The following is a 22952-nucleotide window of genomic DNA, read 5'->3' as shown; positions in this document are numbered from 1 at the left end:
TGTAGAGAGAGACACTACTTTGTTTGAATCGGAAGACATCAGCTGTGGAGAGACGTTTTCTATATCGGACAAAGCTATAAGCTCTTTTTAATGGAACTCTTAAGGAATGTGGTACTTCAGACACAAAACATCAGAAAGAGAAATGTGAAAGATCTCTCAGCATACAAATCATGGATGATGAATGGGAGGACACTTGGATGACGCAAAAATCAAAGCAATACAGCTGAAATTACATAGAGCTCATGTTTCCCCTTCACAGAGACACATATTTAGAAACGACTGCTCTTCGTTGTGTCTAAAATGTAAAATAGAACAGGGGGATCTTGCTCATTGCTTTTGATGCTGCAGGGAAATCCAGAGGTTTTGGGCTGCAGTAGGTCAATAGATTCATTCAGTTTTGACCATTGATATTGTTTGTGACCCTTTGAGTATGTTGCTTGGAATACAATGTAATTCTTATGCGGATAAATATAAACAGTCCCTCTATAGGCTCCTGACATTCTGTGCAAAAAATGTGTTTTATAACACTGGAAAACAGAAAAAGCCCCTTCGACATCACATTGGCACTTGAAGTTGTTCTTGAACATGTTTCTTTAGATTATTTAACTTGTATTGCTCATAATAAAGTTTATATATTTCATCAAAGGTGGGAGCCATTCTTAACATATATGGGGCTGAATATTTCTTTTATAATTTCTAGACGATTTGCATAATTTATGTAATCTTTAATGTTTGTTTGTATATACATATACATATATATATATATATATATATATATATATATATATATATATATATATATATATATGCCTTTTTTCTTTTCTTTGAGTGTGCTTTATTTTCACATCCTGTGTGCTTTGTTTATTTGAGCTTTGTAAATGCTGAAAATGAATAAACATATACAAAAAAATAAATCAGCTTATTTTAAAATGTAAACACTGTCACTCGACAGATGGACAGAGGACTATGCAGAAGACATCAGTGAGTAAATCAAGGCAAAAACTAGTGCAAATGTTTTCTAGTTATCTTTAAACTTCACTAAATAAATGAGGAAATTACCCATGGCAATTATATTTACATCCGGCTAACTAGCCTCAATCAAGTTTGGTTTTTGGCCCTTCATAAGAAAAAGTTTGTGCACCCCTGGTTTTGACAGAGCAAGTTTCCAATTTTTGTTTTCAGGCACAGAATCGAAAGGCTAATGTAAAATGTTCATTACTCCAGATGGGTGAGAGAAACTGACAGCAAGCTTTTTTTTGTCAAGTAATTCATACCTTTATTATTTTACACATTATTTAAGTCGATGAATTTACAGTGGGGAAAAGGTCTATACAATTATTAAACTGAAGTGTAACACACATTTGTGTTTTTAGCAATGTAAAATCCTATGACAAAGGTCCACGAGTACAGTAAAGCTGATATATTGTGCGGCTTAATGCTGGTCCAAGATTCCTACAAACAAATAAATATAAATAAAACAAATAAGTAAATATGATAAAACACAAGTAATATACAGGCAAAATATTATTATTATAATAAACATTGCTTGTCAAAACTATATTTGTGTACTGTATCGGTAAAAATGTAAATATTGTGTATTGTTAAATTTACAATTTAAAATAACTGATTAATATTCCTGTTTGTGTAATAAATAAAAAAATATATATACTAAAAAAATATATATAAATAATATAATATATATATATAAAATATATATATATATAAAAAAAAATATATATATATATATATATATATAAATATATATATATATATATATAAATATATATATGTATATATATACATGTATATATATACATGTATATATATACATATATATACATATATATATATATATATATATATATATATATATATATATATATATATATATATATATATATATATATATATATATATAAAGTAAACAAATAACTACTGAGAACTACTCATACTTCCTTCCAAATATTAAAAAACATTTAAAAAAAGAATATTTTAAATTCTAAATAAACTTTATCAGACTAGGGATGTAACGATTCACCTGACTCATGATTAAGTCACGATTTTTTTAACAAAATTATTTGAAACAAATTTAAGGTGAAGAGCCCTTTCATTTTTTCCCTAAATGCTGCACATTTCTGCAAAATAATATTCAAAGTCATAATCAAAGTTGTATTTTATAAACAAATTATAAAAAAAAAAGCAATAATAATACAAACTAAAGAAGACTCATTAATATAAACAAACTAAAACTGTGACTGTGCTGCTAGGATTTTACATTTTTAAAAAGAAATATTAGCATATCTATGTTTTCTGGCATAAGCTGGGCTGTTGGCACATTTACAATGTCTCCTGCTGATGAAAAATCTCTTTCACTGGGGACTGAGATGGCTGATGTGGAGAAGAAAGCCTTTCCTAAACCAGAGAGCTGGGTGTGCAGAGTAGGCATGTGCCAGTATCACATTTTCATGCTGCGATTAATTGATTGAGCTTTTATCACGGTATACGGTATTATCACGATATTGTAATTTTACTAGAGAAACAGGTAAAAAAACACCAAAAACTTCAGTTTAATCAACTTAGTAACTTTAATAACTTTTTTATTAACTAAAAGTACTTTAAACGTTTAAATACAAATAAATATAAATAAAACAATACACAATATAAAAGTAAACTTGAGCAATTATATCAAAGTGAATGTGCAAAGAGAAACCGTCTTCGATCAGCAATCCCTGTGCATTTTTTTGGAACCCAAAATATTTCCAAACCTCTGACTTTTTTTTTGAAGGGGGATAAATTGTCGGCAGCGTTCCTTCTTCCGCCATGCTGCTTCTTCGTGTGACGATTATAGTGCAGTGGCAGCGGCGGCGCGCGCTGTGTGCACACAGTGCTTTTACATGTGGGGATTGTTTACATCAGAGTGCGCATCAGTTCTGCGCAGCATATAGGCAGTGTTTCTTCAAGCGGTTGATGGAAAATAAGCTGAAGGGGGATAAATTGTCGGCAGCGTTCCTCCTTCCGCCATGCTTCTTTTTCGTGTGAGGATTATAGTGCGGTGGCAGCGGCGGCGCGCGCACAGTGCTTCTACATGTGGGGATTGTTTACATCAGAGTGCGCATCAGTTCTGCGCAGCATATACGCAGTGTTTCTTCAAGCGGTTGATGGAAAATAAGCTAAGGCGCGTTCTAAGAATATAAATTCGGATCTATTATTTTTCATGGTATTTTGAAGTGCCCGCGATAACAATATCGTGCATATTCATTACCGTGATTTATCGCATTACCGAATACCGGCACAAGCCTAGTGCAGAGTAATGATGTGCAGGTAAAGCGAGTTTGCGCCTCCAAACACCTCCTCTGTTCAAAACATGTATCACGATTCATTCAACATTTCAACCTATCTAGATTGTCACATATTTTAATTGATTTTCAACCAGCTCATGGTGAATCGTTTAATCTCTATATCAGACCTTTATAAAAAATAAAACTAACATTTACCTTCAACGTCAGAAAAAAAGGTTCAAAGGCTGTCACTCATTGGTGTTACAATTTCAAAAGATTTACTTTTAAGGTACCAACAAGTTCCCTTTAAGTGTGAAATGGTACAGTTTGGCTCAGTACGCTTTTATGGCCGTTTCACTGTCAAAAGGTACCCAAAAGGGAACTGTACTGTACCACTTTTTTGTGTTCCAGCTGTTACCGCGATTTCAAAATGCAGAAATAGTGTAAACATCACTTTAATATCATTCAGTTAAGTTTAATTGACACAATTAAAAGCATATCAGGCATCAAACAACATCACAATCTCTTTAAGAGTAATACGCTTAAGTGTCCTCCTATAGACTTTAGTTCATGGCACCAAGTAAACACAGTGGGGGCTTCCCTGCTTTAGCCTATGTAACCTGGTGAGCGATAAAACAATGCAGTAATCTGTAGCACACCCTTGTGTTGTCTATAATAGTGTTGTCTCGATACTGAAGTTTTAAAAACATCCATTTTCGGCTAACATTTAAGCCCTGCTGAGCACGTTCTTAAACAGCACTGATTTGCCATAGTATTCACCAGTGCTCAACAGAAATGACTGTGATTGGCCGTGAAGGTCATCAGTTCATCGCTCTTCACTGAGTGCAAACACAGATACACGGACACTGGAGCGTTTTAAAGCCGCGAAGATCAGTCGAGTCATCAGCGGATTGCTCCTCTGTGTTTGCACTCAGTAAACAGCGGTGAACTGATGACCTTCACAGCCAATCCCAGTCATTTCTGTTGAGCACTTGGTGAACACTATGGCAAATCAGCGGTGTTGTGTTCCACAGTGCTTAAACGTTAGTATGAAATTGACAGTATTTATAAATTTCAGTACCGAAATTCAGTATCGTGACAGGTCTAATATAGTGAAAGAATCAGTTCATTAACTTGAGTTTGATAAATGGCATCTAAATCATGTGATTGGGTTAGATTTCGGCGGCCGTGTGAAATTAGTCTATTGGTACCCTTTTAGCAGTGGAAACGCAAGACTGATAAAGGTGGCCCATACCGTACTGTACCACTCAGTGGAAACGGGCCAAGTGTCCCTTTTGAAGAGGTACCATGCTAGTGACAGCTTCTGTACCTTTATTTTTAAGAGTGTAGTCTAATAAATACAGTAAAACCAGAGAAACCAAACACAATTATCAAGTAGAGAGAAAGAAAGAAAACAAAACATTGTAGTCTCTTTATAATCAGTAGAATTAAAACCAAACCTTTTGAGTTTTCCATATTTGACAGAAGACAACAGCTTCTCCTTTTCTGTTTCGCTGGAACACTGATCATATGCTTGTAATAAACTAAAGTGAAAAAGAAATAACAATAAAGCAAAGTACCAGTGGGTAAAATAGCATCTTTGCCATCCATATGTGTAACAGATCAACCGTTATGCAATAAATGTTTGGGATAGTAGAATGTAAATGAGTGCTTTAAAGAGTGTGTGTCTGTGAGAGTTAACCTGGCATGCAGTAATTGAATGAGTAAGTGTCTGTGATAGTGGCATGTAAATGAGTTTTAATGAGCGAGTGTTTCTGCACTAATAGAGAGTGAATCACACCTGCTGACGGTGCAGTAGTGCTCAAGAACTGCAGCTGCTTTATCACCAGACACTCCACTGATCTGCATAAGCTGTCGTGCAAATACTTCACGCACTGTCTGGCACTGAGTTGTATGAGAGAGAGAAAGAAAGAGAAAGAGAGAGACACTGAATAGAAATGATTTGATTCACAGGGAGGCAAAAGTAGAACAATAAAGATCATCAGATTAATTGATCAGTATTGGTTGACACTGGAAATGTATCAGACACACATTTCCACCCACGACTTTATTTATTTTTTTATTCTGCCTAATTTCCTCTGTTTCAGCTTGCTGAGCTTAGGCATCAGTAGGCCCATGCGGAATCTTTATTTACTTATGTTAAAGTTTCCGTAAAACTAAAAGCTTTTTTTTAGATATTAGTAACAGTATGTTAGTTAAGCATATCTATAAGCTAGTGAGCGCTAAATCAGTGACAAAATTCGCATTTAGAAGATAAAAACATCCAAGGCCTGCAGTTTGTCTCTTTCGCTTGAATGAATCCTCCACCACACAATTCAGTTTCTCATCAAATCTTCTGACCAATCAAATGCTCTTTACTATCTGACATGTCCCGCCCCTTCAAGACGCTTCTAATTTGATGATCTCAACCACTCACTGACAGGTATTGGCTGTTTTTTTTTTTTTTAATAAAGGTGAGGAGCTACTTTGTGTCCTGCCCTGACTTTGTTTCAGTTTAGTCAAATGTCAAATTTCAAAAAAAAAAAAGCACATTTCAAAGCACTTGACGAGACCTTTAATGTGTAAATATATATTTATTCACTTGTTATGTTAAGTTCAATAATTTATATGTTTATATGTTATATGCAGATGTTTTGTTCATTTATCTACAATAGAGTTTGCAAAGTAATATTTTCTGTCATTTCGTAGATATATTATACGAGAGTTAACCTTAAATAAAAGTAAATATATGTATATTTTTTCTTTGATGTTCTCATCATCTCAATCATGAGTTTTTAGTTGTAACTATATTCATAAAATTATTTCACATAAATCCTCAGATTTATTTCCTTTTTTTTTCTTTTTTTTTTTTACAAAATTCTGCGAGATATAGCAAAAATGTCAGCAAGTTAATAATAATAATAATAAAAAACACTGAAAAGCTGCTTTATGTCTAATGAAGCCTTTAGCAGGTATCATACAGTTGAAGTCAGAACTATTAAAGCCCCTGGATTATTAGCCACCTGTTTTATTTTTTTCCCAATTTCTGTTTAATGGAGAGAAGATTTCTTCAACACATTCTAAACATAATAGTTTTAATAACTCATTTCTAATAACTGATTTATTTTATCTTTGCCATGATGACAGTAAATAATATTTACTAGATATTTTTCAAGACACTTCTATACAGCTTAAAGGGACATTTAAAGGCTTAACTGGGTTAATTAGGTTAAATAGGCAGGTTAGGGTAATCAGGCAAGTTATTGTACAGTATAATGACGGTTTGTTCTGTAGACTATCAGAAACAAATATTGCTTAAAAGGGCTAATAATTTTGACCTTAAAATGGTTCATAAAAAATTAAAAACAGCTTTTATTCTAGCTGAAATAAAACAAATAAGACTTTCTCTAGAAGAAAAAAATATTATCAGACATACAATATTATATTTGTGCAGAAACATTAGTTTAGTCAGTACTGAAGCCAAATCTGGAGCTAATCTAACAAAATAACTTACAATAATGGTCCAAAAACACACAAATTTATGTTATAGGAAAATATTAAATACTAATTTTTTAAAAAAAGAGGAAAAGAAATCAAGAGAAGCAAAAAAAAAAAAAAAAGGAAAGATTTTAAAATGTATTATCTTTAAATTTCTAAATATGTTTAGTGACTAAAATATTATTTTAATAAAAATATATCTGTTTAATAAATAAAATGCACCAAAATAAATTGCCTATATTCACTGAGAAATGGATAAAAATAATCATTTTCAAAACAGAGTGTACTCAATTATGCTCAGCACCATATATTCATCTAAATGTCGCTCTTTTAGCAGAGTAAACATTTCTGGAATCTTAGCTAACAGTAAACCACTACTCAGGTAAATCTTCTATTTTGTATATAGTTGTGCCTATATTTTAAGTCATTTTCAATATTGACATTTATCATATTAGTAATAATATCAGCAAATATTACGAGACATATGATATTATTAATATCAATGCAACCACACTTTCTCAACATGTCCATGGATTTGTTTTCAGATTACCTTGTTCTTAATAGCCCCGTAGTTAAATTCAGTGAAGGCCATGAGAGAACAGGAGAGATTCGCCGCCATCTTCTCGCTCTCAGCTTCTCCATCACCTTCCAGCTCTCTGGAGCGGCAGAATAATGTGCAATTCTGAAGATAAAAAAAAAGCAAACGTCACAATAACTATAACAAAAAAACAAAAAAAAACAACAACACATGCTGCTCTGATGTAGGCCTGTCACGATAAAAATTGATATATTGTCACAAAAATTGTTGCAATATTCGCTATTATGGTCATTTGACATCATTTTAGGCCAATGATTAAATAACAGTTAATAATAATACTTTCAAATACCATTCTAAAGGTTATTTAGATTCTATAATTTGACGTTAAAAAGGTAAATGTCCTGTCAAATATACTATTAAATGTCCTATTAGGTCAGGGGTCTCAAACTCAAATTGGCAGGGGGCCATTTCAGTGAGTGACAATTAATAGGAGGGCCGTTTTAACATTCAAGCACAAAAAAAAGTGACATAATTAATGCATCTTAGGACAACAGTCATAATGTTTACATTTCAAGCATTACCCGTCACGTTTAGCATTGTCAGGACGTTTATTGCTTCACACAACTGCTGAAATATTTCTGTGGCTGATTAAATTAGCATTTTGACATTTAAACAGTCATAATAATGATAATAATAAATATTATTATTCTGTCCCAACCAATAGCGCAAGAACAGCAGAAACAATTTGGTTAACTTTACTGCCTTTAATGGCAATTGTTCTTCTTAGAATCTTTCTTTTTTGTAAAACTGCAACAAAGAGGGGAAAAGTAAGTATATTTTTACAATTACTTTAACATGTTCTGTTCAACCAGCAGTAAAATGTACAGTTTTCATAGAAATCTCAATACGCATATGAGGAAAAAATATTAAATGAGACCATTTGAATCGAACATTAGCAAAATTAGCCTATTTGTCACACCACCAGCATAACGTGTAAGCCTTGAAAAAGTGTTCAGCAAAATACAAGTGGTATAAAACTAATAGTAATCAAATCACCCTTAATTATTTACAAAAATACAGCTTTAGTAAGGGCTGCACGGTGGCACAGTGGGTAGAACGTTCGCCTCACAGCAAGAAGGCTGCTGGTTTGAGCCTCAGCTGGATCAGTTGGCGTTTGTGTGTGGAGTTTGCATGTTCTCCCTGTGTTCACGTGGGTTTCCTCCAGGTGCTCCGGTTTTCCCTCGCAAGTCCAGAGACATGCGCTATTGGTGAATTGGGTAAGCTAAATTGTACCGTACCGTAGTGTATGTGTGGGAATGCAATGTTCATTCTGATGTGGTGACCCAAGATTAATAAAGGGGCTAAGCCGAAAAGAAAATGAATTAATGAATTAATGAGCTTTAGTAAAAATGGAACACTTATGCACACTTATTTATTTCAACATTTAAATCAGCCACAGAAATAATCTGCATGTGTGTTACTCTTGACCACACGCTGAGTAAAAATGAAAGTAAAACTGAAATACAGTATAATACACTGCAGTACTTTAAATGTCCAATAGGAAGGGGGGTCAAAACCACAAGTGGCTAGACGCGACAGCCCAATAACGTTAGTGATTCAAAAACATGTTTTTTTTTTTTTTTCCCACTCCTCCTCTCATCACAGAAGGACTAAAATATTACTAAAGTAAAAGAGGATTCAAAATAACCAAACAAACACTTTAAGGAGCATTAAAACTAACAATGTGTGCTAGCAAAATAAGCATGGACCCCTTTCACAGTTCCGGGTTTCTTAGCAGCGGAAGTCATCATATTTGGGTAAACTTAGAGCGCAGTGAATGGGAGAGCACAACAAATATTTTTTTTGCATTTCTATTTGCTTAAATAATAAAAGCAAAACTCAACGATAGTATAATCAAGACTTTCAGAAAAAGGAAAAAAATCGTGTGAGACGGCAGCCAAAGGAGAGAACAACGTCAAATTTACTGTCCATAAGAACTGCTTTAGAAACACCTCACGTTGTTTTTAATTTGATGCAAAGATTATATGATACAAATTATACAACAATTCTGTCTGTTTCTCGAACCTGATTGGCTGATAGCTGTGCTATATTTTGCATTAACAGCATTTGTAGAGCCTACTAACCCTTCTGTATTACTCCGCCCACATTGAGTGACAGCAGATCAGTAAACTTACTACAGTTTGACAAATATTACAGCTGTTGGACAACATAATGTGTCTTTGAGGCTTATTTTAGTCAAGAATGTAGTTGTTTAGATTTCAACTATGCAGTTGTGTTTCTGCAGGTTTCACCAAGTTAAATTTAAAACTTTAAGACATTTTTAAGACTATTAGGAATACAATTTTAGACTTTTTCAACAGGGCTAAATGCTAAGGATTTTTTCGAATATACAACTTAGAAAGATTTTCACTTGCCCTATCAAAAAATGATTACAATTTAATACATTTAATAATACAATAATAATAATTTTGTTTGAATATTTTTTGTTTAAATTAATTTTCAAATATATCGATTCACAAACCTTATAACCAGTACCAAGAATAAAACAAAACATAGCTGTCAATTACTTCAGATTACAATATCAAAAATTTAATAATAAAAAATGTAGGTCAGGTCAGTATCCTCAGCAGTAAATAAACGGAGAACATTTAAGCAAATGTTTTTTTAGAAAAATGTTTTTTAGAAAAATTAATACCTGTTAAAAAAGATTTAAAACCTACAACACAACATTTCAGTAGATTTAAGAGCTAAAATGTACCTTTTGAGATTGAAGACATTTTAAGACTTTAAGACCCCACGGATACCCTGTATAAGGATAGTGCCTATTTCAAATATTTATCATTTCTGAGAGACAGCATGTTGGTGCCCATTATCCTGTCATTGAGCAGAACAAAGACGGTTGACGTTGTCCATCCACAAGATGGCGATAGAGACCGCATAATAAGCCCTTAGAGGAGAAAATATCAGCGTATTTTCAAACTACAGCTAATCATTATTAAACTGGTGAGTGAAATTCTAAGGCAATCTCTCTCTTTTGTATGTTGTAGTGCTGTATTTATACTAGTATTTGTAGTGTGTTGAGTGTGAGATGGGACTCGCATATCAGGAATGTATGTAGTTTGAGTTGGCCACACTTTGTATAACCCTGAGTTACTTTTTGATGGCCATCTGTTTCTAATGAGTTTCCTGTTTTCGTTACTGCAGACTAGTTCAGTAAACAGAAAGAAAGAAGAAATGCCCACATGTGTTTAGCGTTTTTCCTTATCGTAAACACAACAGTAATCTAGTAGTTGTTGCGTTGCTTTGGCTTTTTCAGGGTTAATTATTGTTATCTCCCGATTGCAACAGAGAAATACTTGGAAATCTCTGTAGACTGATGGCATTTCATGCCGTTCAGCCTTATAATCTTAAAATGTCAGCAAAATCACCTGTTTTGTCATCACTTTAGACATTACGCTAGAGAATCATTCAAACACTAGCTCTAAAGTGATGTTGGTGAAATAGCAACAGCTTCTGCTGATCTGATGTCAGCTGCAGATGTGAATGAATGCCGGAAAAAAGTAGTTCCTTGTTCAAAAGGGTTTTTAGACTCTCCGTGCTTGATTTTCTTTTTTATAAATATGATTATGCCGTCATTTTGTTGTATAAACGCAATATTACACTCGTAGCACAGCGATATGACTGTATATTGTCACTGGCGGGACACTATGGCACTCGGCCACACGCTTTCAACCAGTGCTGACATACAGCTATATCACACTGCAATGAGTGTGATATTGGTCATTTATAGCTTTATAATTCAATTAAATTCAATTCACCTTTATTGTATAGCGTTTTTACAATGTAGATTGTGTCAATGCAGCTTCACATAAAAGGTCATAGTAGGTTGGAACAGTGTAATTCAGTTTGTAGTGTTTAAGTTCAGTTCATAAATGTACATACAAAAAAAAAAAGGACTCAAGATGCGGATGACCGTTAAACATATCATAGACATCTTGTGTAAAAGGTTCATTGTACATTCTGATTTCATGTAGACTTTAAAAGCAACCTGGTAGAGTTTTTGGAGGTATCTGGTCATGATGGTGAGGTAAGCAGCTGACTCTTTCGCATCCTGCACACGCTTCACAAAGAAGCCGTCAACCACCTGTGAATAATACAACGAATACAATCAGTTCCTCATCATTCACCACTGCATGGCTGTCTCTGTGGTGTGCTGTTCACCTGTGTATTGACTATAGCCTGTTGTAATGTGCTCTCTGGTATACTAAGATGAGCAGCCGCTGACCCACACTCCTCCACTAGATAAATGGGCTTTCTCAGACCACACCTCTTCAGTCGAAACTAGGAATGAGGAGAAGATTGAGAACAGAAATAGGAAAATATTAGTATCTTATAAAGAAAGCTACAAACAATAACCATTTACAGGGATAACTGGGAATCAAGGTTAATTTTCCAACACAAGCTTATTTGACGTGTTTCGGCCTACATTTTTGTGTAACCGTAAAAACCTACTTTGACATACGCATGACTGCAGTTTTGAGGTAAAATGAACACTACAGGGCAGTATGACGCCAACAACTTTTGTTCCTTTTCACACTATTGATATTTAGAAGAAGATATTATCCCAGAATAATGGACTTTTTCATGCAGTTTTTTGCACAACATCAAATATTTACTATAAAACAACTTAAGTGTGATTTGAAATCAAATACATTTGCCAAACTTATCCAACTCAATATGGACAACTATTCTAGCATTGTCTGTGTGACGAGTCTCCATTCTTCCTGCAGTGGCCAGCCAGTAGGTGGTGAAGAATCGAACTAAGGATCTGAGAATCCTTGTAACAAACTTATGTGTGCGTTGTTTTAAGAAAACAACCATTCATTTGTGTTGTGTTTTATTTTCATTTGTTTTTATGGTACAGCTACAGCTTTAGGTATTGGAAACTTTGCTGACTTGTTGTCCATATACCTGGAAAAATAGACATTTTCTGACAAGATGTGGCATCTGGGGCTGGATCGTATTTATCTGGCGTGGAGATGGTGGGGCTAGAAGACTCATCTGCAGAGTTCTGAACACCTGTTTTGTTTTGTTCGTTTCTAGCTTAAGTTTAGGTTAACAGTTGATTTTGGTTAGTCTAAGTTTGAGCATTTAATTATTGCTATGTTGAAATTCTTATCTGTTTATTCTTTTATGTTTAAATAAATACTTTTTCATCGGCACAAAACTGTTTATGTCTTCCTTTAATTTGTCACGGCCTTTGAGCCGAGTTGTGACAGTATAACTCACTTTGTACAATGTTGTACATGTGATGCAGAGCACTCCGGTTTTAAGCCACCTTTCCACTGCACAAGACATTCGGACAAAACTGTCAGAATACACCCCCTTGTGGCAGTCACACAGAATTTTCAGTTTTGTCGTGCACAATGGGAGAGAAGCTGATTCTCACGGTGTCCGAAATAAAGTGAAAATGCAAGAGCCTTTATCCCCTGTGTGTTCACCATGGTTGAACGAATGAATACTAGAATCATATAGATTAAAAAAAGACATTATTTACTCATTTATGAATAGAAACGTTTTTTAATATAGACTATTTTCTGATTCAAAAAATAACGAATATAACTACAATTTCTCATCTCGCGTGCACGGACCTGCTTGGACAACACTAGGAATACATCACATCTGGTCGGCTGGTTGCATATGGTCTAATCGCAAGACATCAAATATTTCAATGTATCCGCAGCTCAAATCGGATCCGAATTTTCCATATACGGAGATGATCTCCACAGCTCCCGGAGTACTCTCCATTGGAAATGAATGACTTTAGTGGAAAGGTGGCTTTAGTCAGGTAAAGCACGGTTCCACAAAAGAAATAAAAGTGATGTAAAACCAAGGTAAAACCACATGTTCGCAGAGCACTTTTGGTTTTGAAAACATTATAGGTTGGGTTAAGGTCAGAGGTTTGCTAGTTGATCTTTGCTAGTGGATGTATACAAAAAAGGGCGTATATTTAAAGCATACCAGAAAACAGCCTAAGTTACGCATTTCAGAAGGCTTGAACCAGTGACCTTCTTGCTGTGAGGCAACAGCGAAACCCACTGCACTGCCCTACAATGTATTTAACGTTTTCAAAAAATGAGGCACACATCTCCAAGGAGCTTGGGCTGTGTTTTTGTTTCGTGGCTCAAACCTTCTGCTCTCTGAAGCGTCCGTCTATAATGCTTCCACACAGATCGTCCATCCTCTTCCTCTCTATGATGTAATCAAGCACCAGCTCTTTTCCCACTGGTGGACGCAGCTGTCCTGAAGGCACAATGGATAGTTTTTTTGTAAAGTAAATTGACCTGATTTAACCTATTAAAACTCTAGTTTTCCATACTAATGCATCTATATGATTAGTGATTTGATGAACAATTGACAAATAGTGACAACTAAAATAAAAACCCAGACTTCCATAGTTGTGAATGTCTACAACAAACTTACAAGTTTCTAAACCAGGCAAGACAAATTAATATCTACCATAAAAAGTAGTAGTAGTAATAAAGTAGAAACTTCAATTAAAATAGCTTCTAAATGATTATTATTATTATTATTATTATTATTATTATTATTAATAATAATAATAATAATAAACTGCTATCCCTGATGTCCGTAAGGTTCAATATCATATAAAAAAAAGACCTCATTTGACCTAATAATCTTTTCTTGTTTGGAGCTGAGCAACACTGCCATCTGCTGGTGATCCGCTACTCCTGCATCTCAGTCAAAGACAAAAGGTCACACAAGTGTTGACTTTACCAGGAACAGGTGTCACTCTCTCACGCGCCACCCAGAGAAAGTCTCCAACGTTCAGCTTCCTGACATCAAACGTCACACTGTTCCTCTGCAACTCCTTCACCAACTCCTGTTTGCGAACACTGCTTCCTCTGTCAAGTAAAGAATGCAAAAATCCAAACTCTGCAGGCTATATTCTGTTGTATAACACAGAGCTCACAAAAACATGTATTTGTACTGCATGCAAGACATTATACGCTCTCACCCTGTTGTCTCACATAAGTCAACACACAGCACAATGTCATAAGAGCCTGGCGAGAGATGCCAACCCATTGCTGTCCTCCCGGTCTCTGACATCTGGGATTTTCCCATGGGATGTGATTCAGACATCAGACTTCTGGCTGGGTTTACAGGAGGAGCTGCTGCAGGCCTTTCTGAAGACCTGCGAGATGATAGATCAGTTACCCTGCGACCATCAGCATCACATACACCTGTTGTTAATGTTTTTAAAGGAAGTTTGTTATGTTCACCACGGCTGTATTTATTTGATTATATTAATGCAAGAATAAGCACTATTAAAAGAACCATTGTGAACCGTGTATTGGTTATTACTTATGCTCATTTATTAATAATTCTACTGCCATTACCAATGACCAAAAATATTCTGTTGCTTTTTTCAGACTAAGATTTTTTAGAAAGTTCAAACGAACAATATACACTCACCGGCCACTTTATTAGGTACACCTTACTAGTACTGGGTTGGACCTCCTTTTGCCTTTAGAACTGCCTTAATCCTTCATGGCATAGATTCAACAAGGTACTGGAAATATTTCTTAGAGATTTTGGTCTATATTGACATGATAGCATCACACAGTTGCTGCAGATCTGTCTGATCTACACATCCATGATGCAAATCTCCTGTTTCACCACATCCCAAAGGTGCTCTATTGGATTGAATTCTGGTGACTGTGGAGGCCATTTGAGTACAGTGATCTCATTGTCATGTTCGAGAAACCAGTCTGAGATGATTCGCGATTTACGACATGGCGTGTTATCCTGCTGGAAGTAGCCATTAGAAGATGGGTACACTGTGGTTATAAAGGGATGGACATGGTCAGCAACAATACTCAGGTAGGCTGTGGCGTTGACACGATGCTCAATTGGTACTAATGGGCCCAAAGTGTGCCAAGATAATATCCCCCAGACCAATACATTACCACCACCAACCTGAACCATTGATACAAGGCAGGATGGGTCCATGCTTTCATGTTGTTGATGCCAAATTCTGACTAGAAATTTGCATCAACAAGTTAGACATGTGTACCTAATAAAGTGGCCGGTGAGTGTATTTACAGAATCTTAGATATTGGTGACTTTTGCTACTCATAACAGCCTGAGACAAGATCTAAAAAGTAATCAAACCTGTAAACTGCTTAATATACGCAAAACAAAAGGCATCCCGCTTGTACTCACCAGCTCTCCTTCTCCTCGTCTTCATCCTCTTCCTCCAAAGTCAGGTCTACAATATTTTTTCCATCCTGAGAATCCACATCTTCATGAAGTGTCCCTGTCTCTTCTGAATTCAGCTTCTCTGCTAGAGACAAACCCTGATCGGTCAATGAATACCTGAAATACATAATATAATAAATACACAACATGATCAAGAGAGATGAAGAGCAACCGAACTCAAGGTCACGTAGGAAAACGTGATTGCACATCTCACCTGGCAGGATTGTGTGTTTTCACCACAAGCTCTTTCTGGATGAGTGTGCTCACGGAAGACCATGCCGTGTACTTACTGCCCAGATCAGGCTTTGTGTAGGGGATAAAAGACATAGTCAGGCTACAGGAAATGATTATAGTTGACAAATTGGTGGTGTTTTGTATGAGTGCGTCAGGGTTGCCAGGTTCAAGAATATTTTCCAGCCCAAAAGGAGTCTTCCTTGTCCAATCAGAGTGAATTGCTGGACTGCTATAAAGGCAAAGGTTTACTATAAGTGTGTCCCAAATAGCACACCTACACACTATTATTCATTGTCATTTTGTAGTATCAATAGTGTAAACAGAGCATTAACCCTGATCCTTTGAAAAAGAACAAGTGCACTTCAAATATTTTGATGACAAGTTATTGAACCAATACAAAGAAGTGTGAAATGTTGAACACATTATGCGCTGAATGGTTGCAGATTTGATTACGTTGCAGAAGGAGAGGAGCTATTGAGGCAAAAGGTTATAGGATGGTAACAGTTAAGTTACATGCTTAATATTTTTATAATGCCTTTGCAATGTACATTTTTATGTTTTTAATTAAGGTTATGGGTAAAGTTATGGTTAAAATTGGTTTTGTTTATTAATTTTTGAAACAAATAAAGTGGAGAAAATCAGTAGATTTGAAGATTAGTATTAAAATCAAGGCTACATTTTTCCCTCTGTGGAGCAGTATACTCATGATTACACTTCTAGCAGTCATAACATTGACTTGGAAACAGTTTGAATTTGCGGTTAGTGAAATAAAATGCTTTAAAATGTTCCAAATTCATCTCCATTGTATAAACATGTGCTTGAATGACTAGTATGTAGTGTGTCATTTGGAATGCAGCTTATATCTTCTCTGATATTTTGTAATACACATACTTGTAGACATTGTGTTAAAGTACCAACTGACACTTTTAAAACAGTTGACCCGTTCGGTTCATTTAAAGGGCCATGAAACACCTCTAGTTTGAAAAAAGTAAGGAAAGTCCAGCTTTGTTTAGGTGGGAGTGGCGGAACAGGGGAGTTTCAGTACATGCATGCGCAGATTTTCACAGCGGCAACACAAACACAGTCGCAGAGATAGACAGTGACTACGTTTACATGGACATCGTAATAGAATTATTTGCCTTAAATAATTCGATTACTGTAACACTACACTTTTCACATTTCCTCTGGAGTTTTATGTAATTTTGGGTGTTTCATGCTTAATTTGTCGACTTTAACTGCAGTTTGGCACTTTCACTTTTAGTCAGTAACATTTCATGCATGCCCCCATGACAAACGAGATATTGGATGCGTGGAACTTCTGGAAGAGTGGTGTTTTAATGCAATTTTTGATACTGTACACTGTATGGAAGAAAAAACTATTTTCCTTACAAACATATTCTTGTTGCAAGTTAGCAGATCACTGTAATCCACACATGCGAATCCACACGCTGTGCTCTCATAGCGGAGAATTGAAGACAAAACCTTTGTTGCAGCACATTTATAATCACAACACTGATGACCCATGTCTTCAAACAATTCTTCTTCTTCCACTTGTTTTAATTACGTATGGCAACACAACGTGGCATCTCTCTGCCATCTGAACACTGCAACAGTTAAAAACAGCCTTCGAAGCTATATCATGCATATTAAAGAAGTTGCACCTCATCCACAATAGAGTGCGCTGATTGGTTTTAAATCAAGTCTTTCTCTTGAATTAACGATGAAAGCTCAAAGATGTCACGTTGTACCCGCCGGTACAGACATCCAGTCTACAACCTGGAATTTACACAATGATCTAATTGCTGTGACGTAGCTTCAACATTTCTTTTCAAACCGGAAGAACCAAATTGCTCGAAATAACGTCAAAACATCAAATTTTTACTTTGTGAAATATATGTGTCCTAATAGTGTTTTTAGCAGCGTGGGACACATATATGACTGCCAACAATTAAAAAAATGTCTTTTGGTGTTTCGTGACTCTTTAATTTGTGCAGTGCCATCACACACTTGCTCACTTGCAGTGGAGTTTAGGTCACCAAGCATGCATTCTGGCATCAGTGTCCCTTAAGAAATTATTTAGTTTAAATTTTGTATTAGTGAGAAAACAAATATTTTGGCAGCAGCAACATGCTATAAAAGTAGTCACAACTTGCAACTTCATATTTTTCAAAGGAGCCCAATTGTGTGGGAAAACTGTGAAACTGGCAACCCTGGAGTGTGTTGTTGGCCTCACCACTGTGAAGGACTTATCACACAAGGATTGTGCCTCAGTTTGCAGCTCATTTCTGAACATGAAGCCTTTACTGCCAGGCATCTGTATAAAAAAAAGAGACACACAACTGAATGCAGAGGTCAGGTTGCACTAAAATCCCATATATATCGTTCACTTGAAACCGCTGAAGTCTTTACTACACCACAGTGTCATCCATTACAATGAACAATACTAGAAATGTACCATTTTAGCATCTTATTTATCTTATTGTACAAGTGAGTGATAAATAATAAATATTTATATTTTATTTCCGATACCTTTATTTTTTTTACCCTTTGTATGGTTATTTTTGCTTATAATCTGTGTTGTAATATTGCAATTCATCTGACAGCTAATTGGTTTTGCACGTTTTTGTTTTTGCTAAAATAAACAAAAGGCTGCTAAAAAAGTGAATACTCAATGCTACATTTTACCTGTATGTGTCTGTATAAAGTGAGCAGTACCGCGTATCCTCCAGACCTCTTCTGTGGCACATACTCTCGCTTCTTCTTAGTGCCCTTCTCTTTTCTTACTTCATTTTGTGTTCGTTTCTGCATAAGAAAATAGTCATTAGGTTTTAAGATTAAACCAAACAAATAAGCGCAATTGATTTTAAACCAACCGTATGTTCGCTAAAGTTCCCTGAAGGTTCCTTCTGACTTTCCTCCGTCTGCTTGGAAGAAGCCATATTGTTCCTATGGCAGGATGGAGCCAAGTGGACTGGAGCATCAGAACCTTTCAGAAAAGGGGAAAAAACAGTAATTAGTTAGTGAAAACTGAGGGTAGCTGGAGGATCCGGGACCCCTGATATTATCCTTTTCTTTATTTAGTAAAGACAAAACTGAAAAAAATTAACACAGTAAATTTAAATTAAGTTAAGTTAAGTTAAATTTCATCAGTTGTTTGCAATGTTTGCAAGTGCCTCTTTAAAATGTAAACTAAAGTTACCACTAAAGACTACTGACGTTTTTTTAAAGGGTAATTGTCTTATATTTTTCCACTCCACAGCTAAGCATTTGCATTCCTAGCCTAAATAAACTGGAAACATTCACTTTTTTTTCATAATTAAAATTTTTTACATTAATAATTATTGTAGTGTTACTATATCAAACTCATGTCATGAAATGAATTATATTATCACATTACATGTTGACAATTAATCATAACGATCATGCAAAGTCTCGTTAATTATATAGTAAAAGCAGACAGAAAACTGTCGATAAATCTTTTTATAGACAATCAAAGTCTACAAATCTATTATCACAATCAATGAATGAAAACTTGATTAAAATGAATTATAGAAATTTGACTAACTTGATTACAATGGAACATTATCTAAGCTCAAAACATCACCTGTGGTGAGAAAATAAATATGCTGCTATACATGAAGCTGTGGTGCCCATACTTTAAGATTTTTGGTTCAGGATCTTGTGTGGCAGAGCACCTAACATACTGAGCTTTTTGGATGTGCGCACTTAGACTGCTTTTAATTAATTCGATTACTGCAATGATTGAAAATAATAAATACTTTCAAATAATAAAAACTAAATATTTTCCAAATCATATTTGTGGGTCAAAATTCATTTTTCTTTGGCTTAGTCCCTTCATTTATCAGCGGTAGCCACAGCGGAATAAATGATTTATGCAGCGGATGCCCTTCCAGCTGCAACTCATCACTGGGAAACACCCATACACACACACACACTTTGGACAATTTAGCTTACCCAACTCACCTAAAGCGCATGTCTTTGGAGTGTGGGGGAAACCGGAGTACCCGGAGGAAACCCACGCGAACATGGAGAGAACATGCAAACTCCACACAGAAATGCCAACTGACCCAGCCGAGGCACGAACCAGTGACCTTCTTGCTGTAAGGCGACAGCACTACCCACTGGGCCACTGCGCCGGTGAGTCAAAATAGTTTATGTAATGACAAAAATCATTCGAATATTAAGTAAAAACCATGTTCCACAAAAGTATTTAGTAAAGTTCCTACTGTAAAGATACCAAAACACAATTTTGATTAGTAATAAACATTGCTATGAACTAAGAAATTTGGACAATTTGGATGGTGATTTTCTCAATATTTAGATTTTTTTTTTTTTTATCCTCAGATTCCAGGTTTTATTTAGTTAAATTTTATTTAGTTAAATTTAAGACATTTTAAGACCTTTATGTATGAAATGTTACACTTATACAGGGCTAAATGCTAAGAATTTTTTTTTTTTCGAATAACCCAGTTGGAAAAGATTTTCACTTGCCCTATCAAAAAATGATAAAAGTTAACACATTTATTATAACAACAGTAGCTATACATGAATATGGAAAATTAAGACTCATTAAAAAGATTTAAGACCTACAACATAACATTTCAGTAGATTTAAGACTTTTTAAGGCCTAAAATTTACCTTTTGACATTTAAGACATTTAAAGAAGTTTTAAGACCCTGAAATAGTTGATCCTATTGTCAGGCAAATATTGACCTATTCTAACAAACCGAACATCAAAGGAAACCTTATTTATTCAGCATACAGATAATATATATAGAACAATTAAAAAACTGACAATTATGACTGGTTTTGTGCTGCAGGGTTACATTTTAGGGTGGGTTTTTACTAGAAATGGGGTCCACAGTAGATCTACAAGAATGAAACCCCCAGTTACACACTGAAGCTCCTCACCGTTTTCCCGGTAGTGTTTCTGCAGGCGCTCGTCCAAAATCTTGCAGATCCCGTCGCCAAAATTCTGCAGGATCTTCGCCTCCTTCCCGTTTTTCAAAGGAAGAGGATATTTTTTCAAGGAGTTTATGGCCTGTACAGAAAGAAAGCACAGCATTTACAGGTGAACAGTTCGCCATATTTTAAAAGGTTTACATTCAAACTGAACTGCAGCTCAGTCACTCGCTCACCTTCTGGTAGACAAACTGAGTCTTCAAGCCCTTCTCCTTGGCGCTGTCCCGTAACTCCGTCAGCCACTGCAGAAACAGAGGATTCGGGCACGATGGCAGAGGACGCTTCCGTCCCAAACACACCTGATCCGTCGGCATATTTCAGTCCGACATCCAATTCACATCCTAGACAGCAAAGAGACTCGTGTAACGTTAGTTTGCTTCTTAGTTATACGAGTGACGCAACCACTTATGTAATAAATAATGCATACGTTAATAAGTTAGGCACTTCCAAAAGTCTTTACAGCTTATCAGTTTGCATGAAGAGTAACTTTAAATAAAATAGTACGGGTTCCGTTATGTGCTCTCTTTTAAAATGCATGTAACCTTTTATTTAATAGTTTTTTTGGAGGGGATGCTTTATTTACCTTCCTTCCTACTCGCTGTTTCCCCGCCTGTCTTTTCGAAAGCACTACAGTTGCGTCATTTCCGTCCGCGACAACAACACACGTGTAGCGCCACTCAAAGGTTTGATGGTGCATGCACGGTAGTCAGATTGCAGAAACATGACCGTGCATGAGAATTATTTGGACTGAACATACTTGTGTTGTTTAGGTGAATGTTTTGCGGTGTTTACCTCCAGTTAAAGGGATAGTATTAGCCAACAGTGAACATTCTGTCGTCGTTCACTCACTTTTCACAAACCTATATGAGTTTATTTCTTTTGTTGAACACAAAAGAAGATATTTTATTTGATTATATGTCTTACTATGGGTGTCAATGCCAGTTTCCAACATTCTTCATAATGTCTTTGTTGTGTTCAACAAAGAAAATAAACTGTCTGGAACAATAATGAGAAACTTATAATGTTGGATGAACTATCCCTTAAGGCAGGGGTCACCAATCTCGGTCCTGGAGGGCCGGTGTCCCTGCAGGGTTTAGCTCTAACTTGCCTCAACACACCTGGCTGGGTGTTTCAAGTATACCTAGTAAGACCTTGATTGCTGCAGGCAAACACAGTCACATTTTTTATTTTTGGGGGGCTTTTTTATTTACAAAGTGTTTTTTTCAGAGTTCTATTTATATCTTATTTATATTTGCATAGCATTGGATGTGTTTTTTCTTGAAGTTTTTCTTCCAGCACTATATACCAAAGTAATGCATACTCTGCTTCTTAATGGGATAGTTCACCCCAAAACAGACTATTTATTTGTGTGTATATTTCCATAACAATCATACATTTCCACTTCGGCAGCATATACCAAACGTCACTGTTTTCTTCATATGTGTTCTGACAATTTTTAAAAAGGATATGTTCATACACATCTTGCGTTGATATACATTTTAGCGGCACGGTGGCTCAGTGGTTAGCACTGTCACCTCACAGCAAGAAGGTTGCTGGTTCGAGTCCGGGATGGGCCAGTTGGCATTTCTCTGTCGAGTTTGCATGTTCTCCCCATGTTCACATGGGTTTCCTCTGGATGCTCTGGTTATCCCCCACAGTCCAAAGACATGCGCTATAGGTGAATTGAGTAAACTAAATTGTCCGTAGTGTATGAGTGTGTGTGGGAATGAGGCTGGAAGGACATCCACTGCGTAAAAACATATGCTGGAATAGTTGGTGGTTCATTCCACTTGTTGCAACCTCTGAAATAGAGACTAAGCTGAAGGAAAATGAATAAATGAACATTTTATTCTACCAAAAAAGAGGAGTAATAGAAAGAGATACCCCAAATCTTCTATGTAAAAGCCTTTCACTGTTATGTGTCAACAAATGAGCTAAACAACCATTTTTAACCTGACCTCATGCAAAATGTTCAGATTTGTGCTTAAAATGTATTCATATTGGTGCATAATTAATTAAAATGTAAAAAATTAGTCTTATTTACATACTGTATTTATGCAAAATACTCAATTTGCATATTATTTCACCTCATTCACCTGCAGCGTCTTGCCTTACAT

At 35.6% G+C, this 22952-nt stretch overlaps 1 protein-coding gene across 2 annotated transcripts; it reads right to left on the bottom strand.

The window, feature by feature from the left end:
* Nucleotides 1–1264: 1264 nt before the first annotated feature.
* mus81 (MUS81 structure-specific endonuclease subunit) lies at nucleotides 1265–21456 on the bottom strand. 2 transcript variants are annotated; one of them, XM_056461182.1, is made up of 17 exons: nucleotides 21419–21456; nucleotides 21012–21176; nucleotides 20785–20914; nucleotides 18726–18838; nucleotides 18538–18654; nucleotides 18086–18166; nucleotides 15833–15921; nucleotides 15583–15735; nucleotides 14375–14551; nucleotides 14134–14261; nucleotides 13526–13638; nucleotides 11557–11676; nucleotides 11384–11479; nucleotides 7327–7458; nucleotides 5080–5183; nucleotides 4739–4822; nucleotides 1265–1452 (listed from the first exon to the last, which is right to left on the bottom strand). In XM_056461182.1, exons 2-17 carry the CDS (start codon nucleotides 21147–21149, stop codon nucleotides 1386–1388), a joined length of 1842 nt encoding a protein of 613 aa, XP_056317157.1. In that variant the 5' UTR covers nucleotides 21150–21176; nucleotides 21419–21456; the 3' UTR covers nucleotides 1265–1385. The 2 variants fall into 2 exon arrangements, with proteins under 2 accessions (XP_056317157.1, XP_056317158.1); XM_056461183.1 differs by lacking the exon at nucleotides 21419–21456 and adding an exon at nucleotides 21263–21391.
* Nucleotides 21457–22952: the final 1496 nt, after the last annotated feature.

This window comes from Danio aesculapii, chromosome 7, assembly GCF_903798145.1.
Source record: "Danio aesculapii chromosome 7, fDanAes4.1, whole genome shotgun sequence".
Lineage (NCBI taxonomy): Eukaryota > Metazoa > Chordata > Actinopteri > Cypriniformes > Danionidae > Danio > Danio aesculapii.
Note: the sequence above shows the minus strand (reverse complement) of the source record. Positions and strands in the feature narration are given on the sequence as shown.

What these genes read in the sequence shown, in the direction of transcription:
- mus81 (XM_056461182.1), bottom strand. Translation starts at nt 21,149, where the DNA reads ATGCCGACGGATCAGGTGTGTTTGGGACGGAAGCGTCCTCTGCCATCG. An exon ending in CTTTATACAGACACATACAG is followed by an intron (nt 18,167 to 18,537) that starts GTAAAATGTAGC and finishes TTTTTTATACAG; the next exon opens with ATGCCTGGCAGTAAAGGCTT. An exon ending in GAGAGTGACACCTGTTCCTG is followed by an intron (nt 13,639 to 14,133) that starts GTAAAGTCAACA and finishes TTGTGCCTTCAG; the next exon opens with GACAGCTGCGTCCACCAGTG.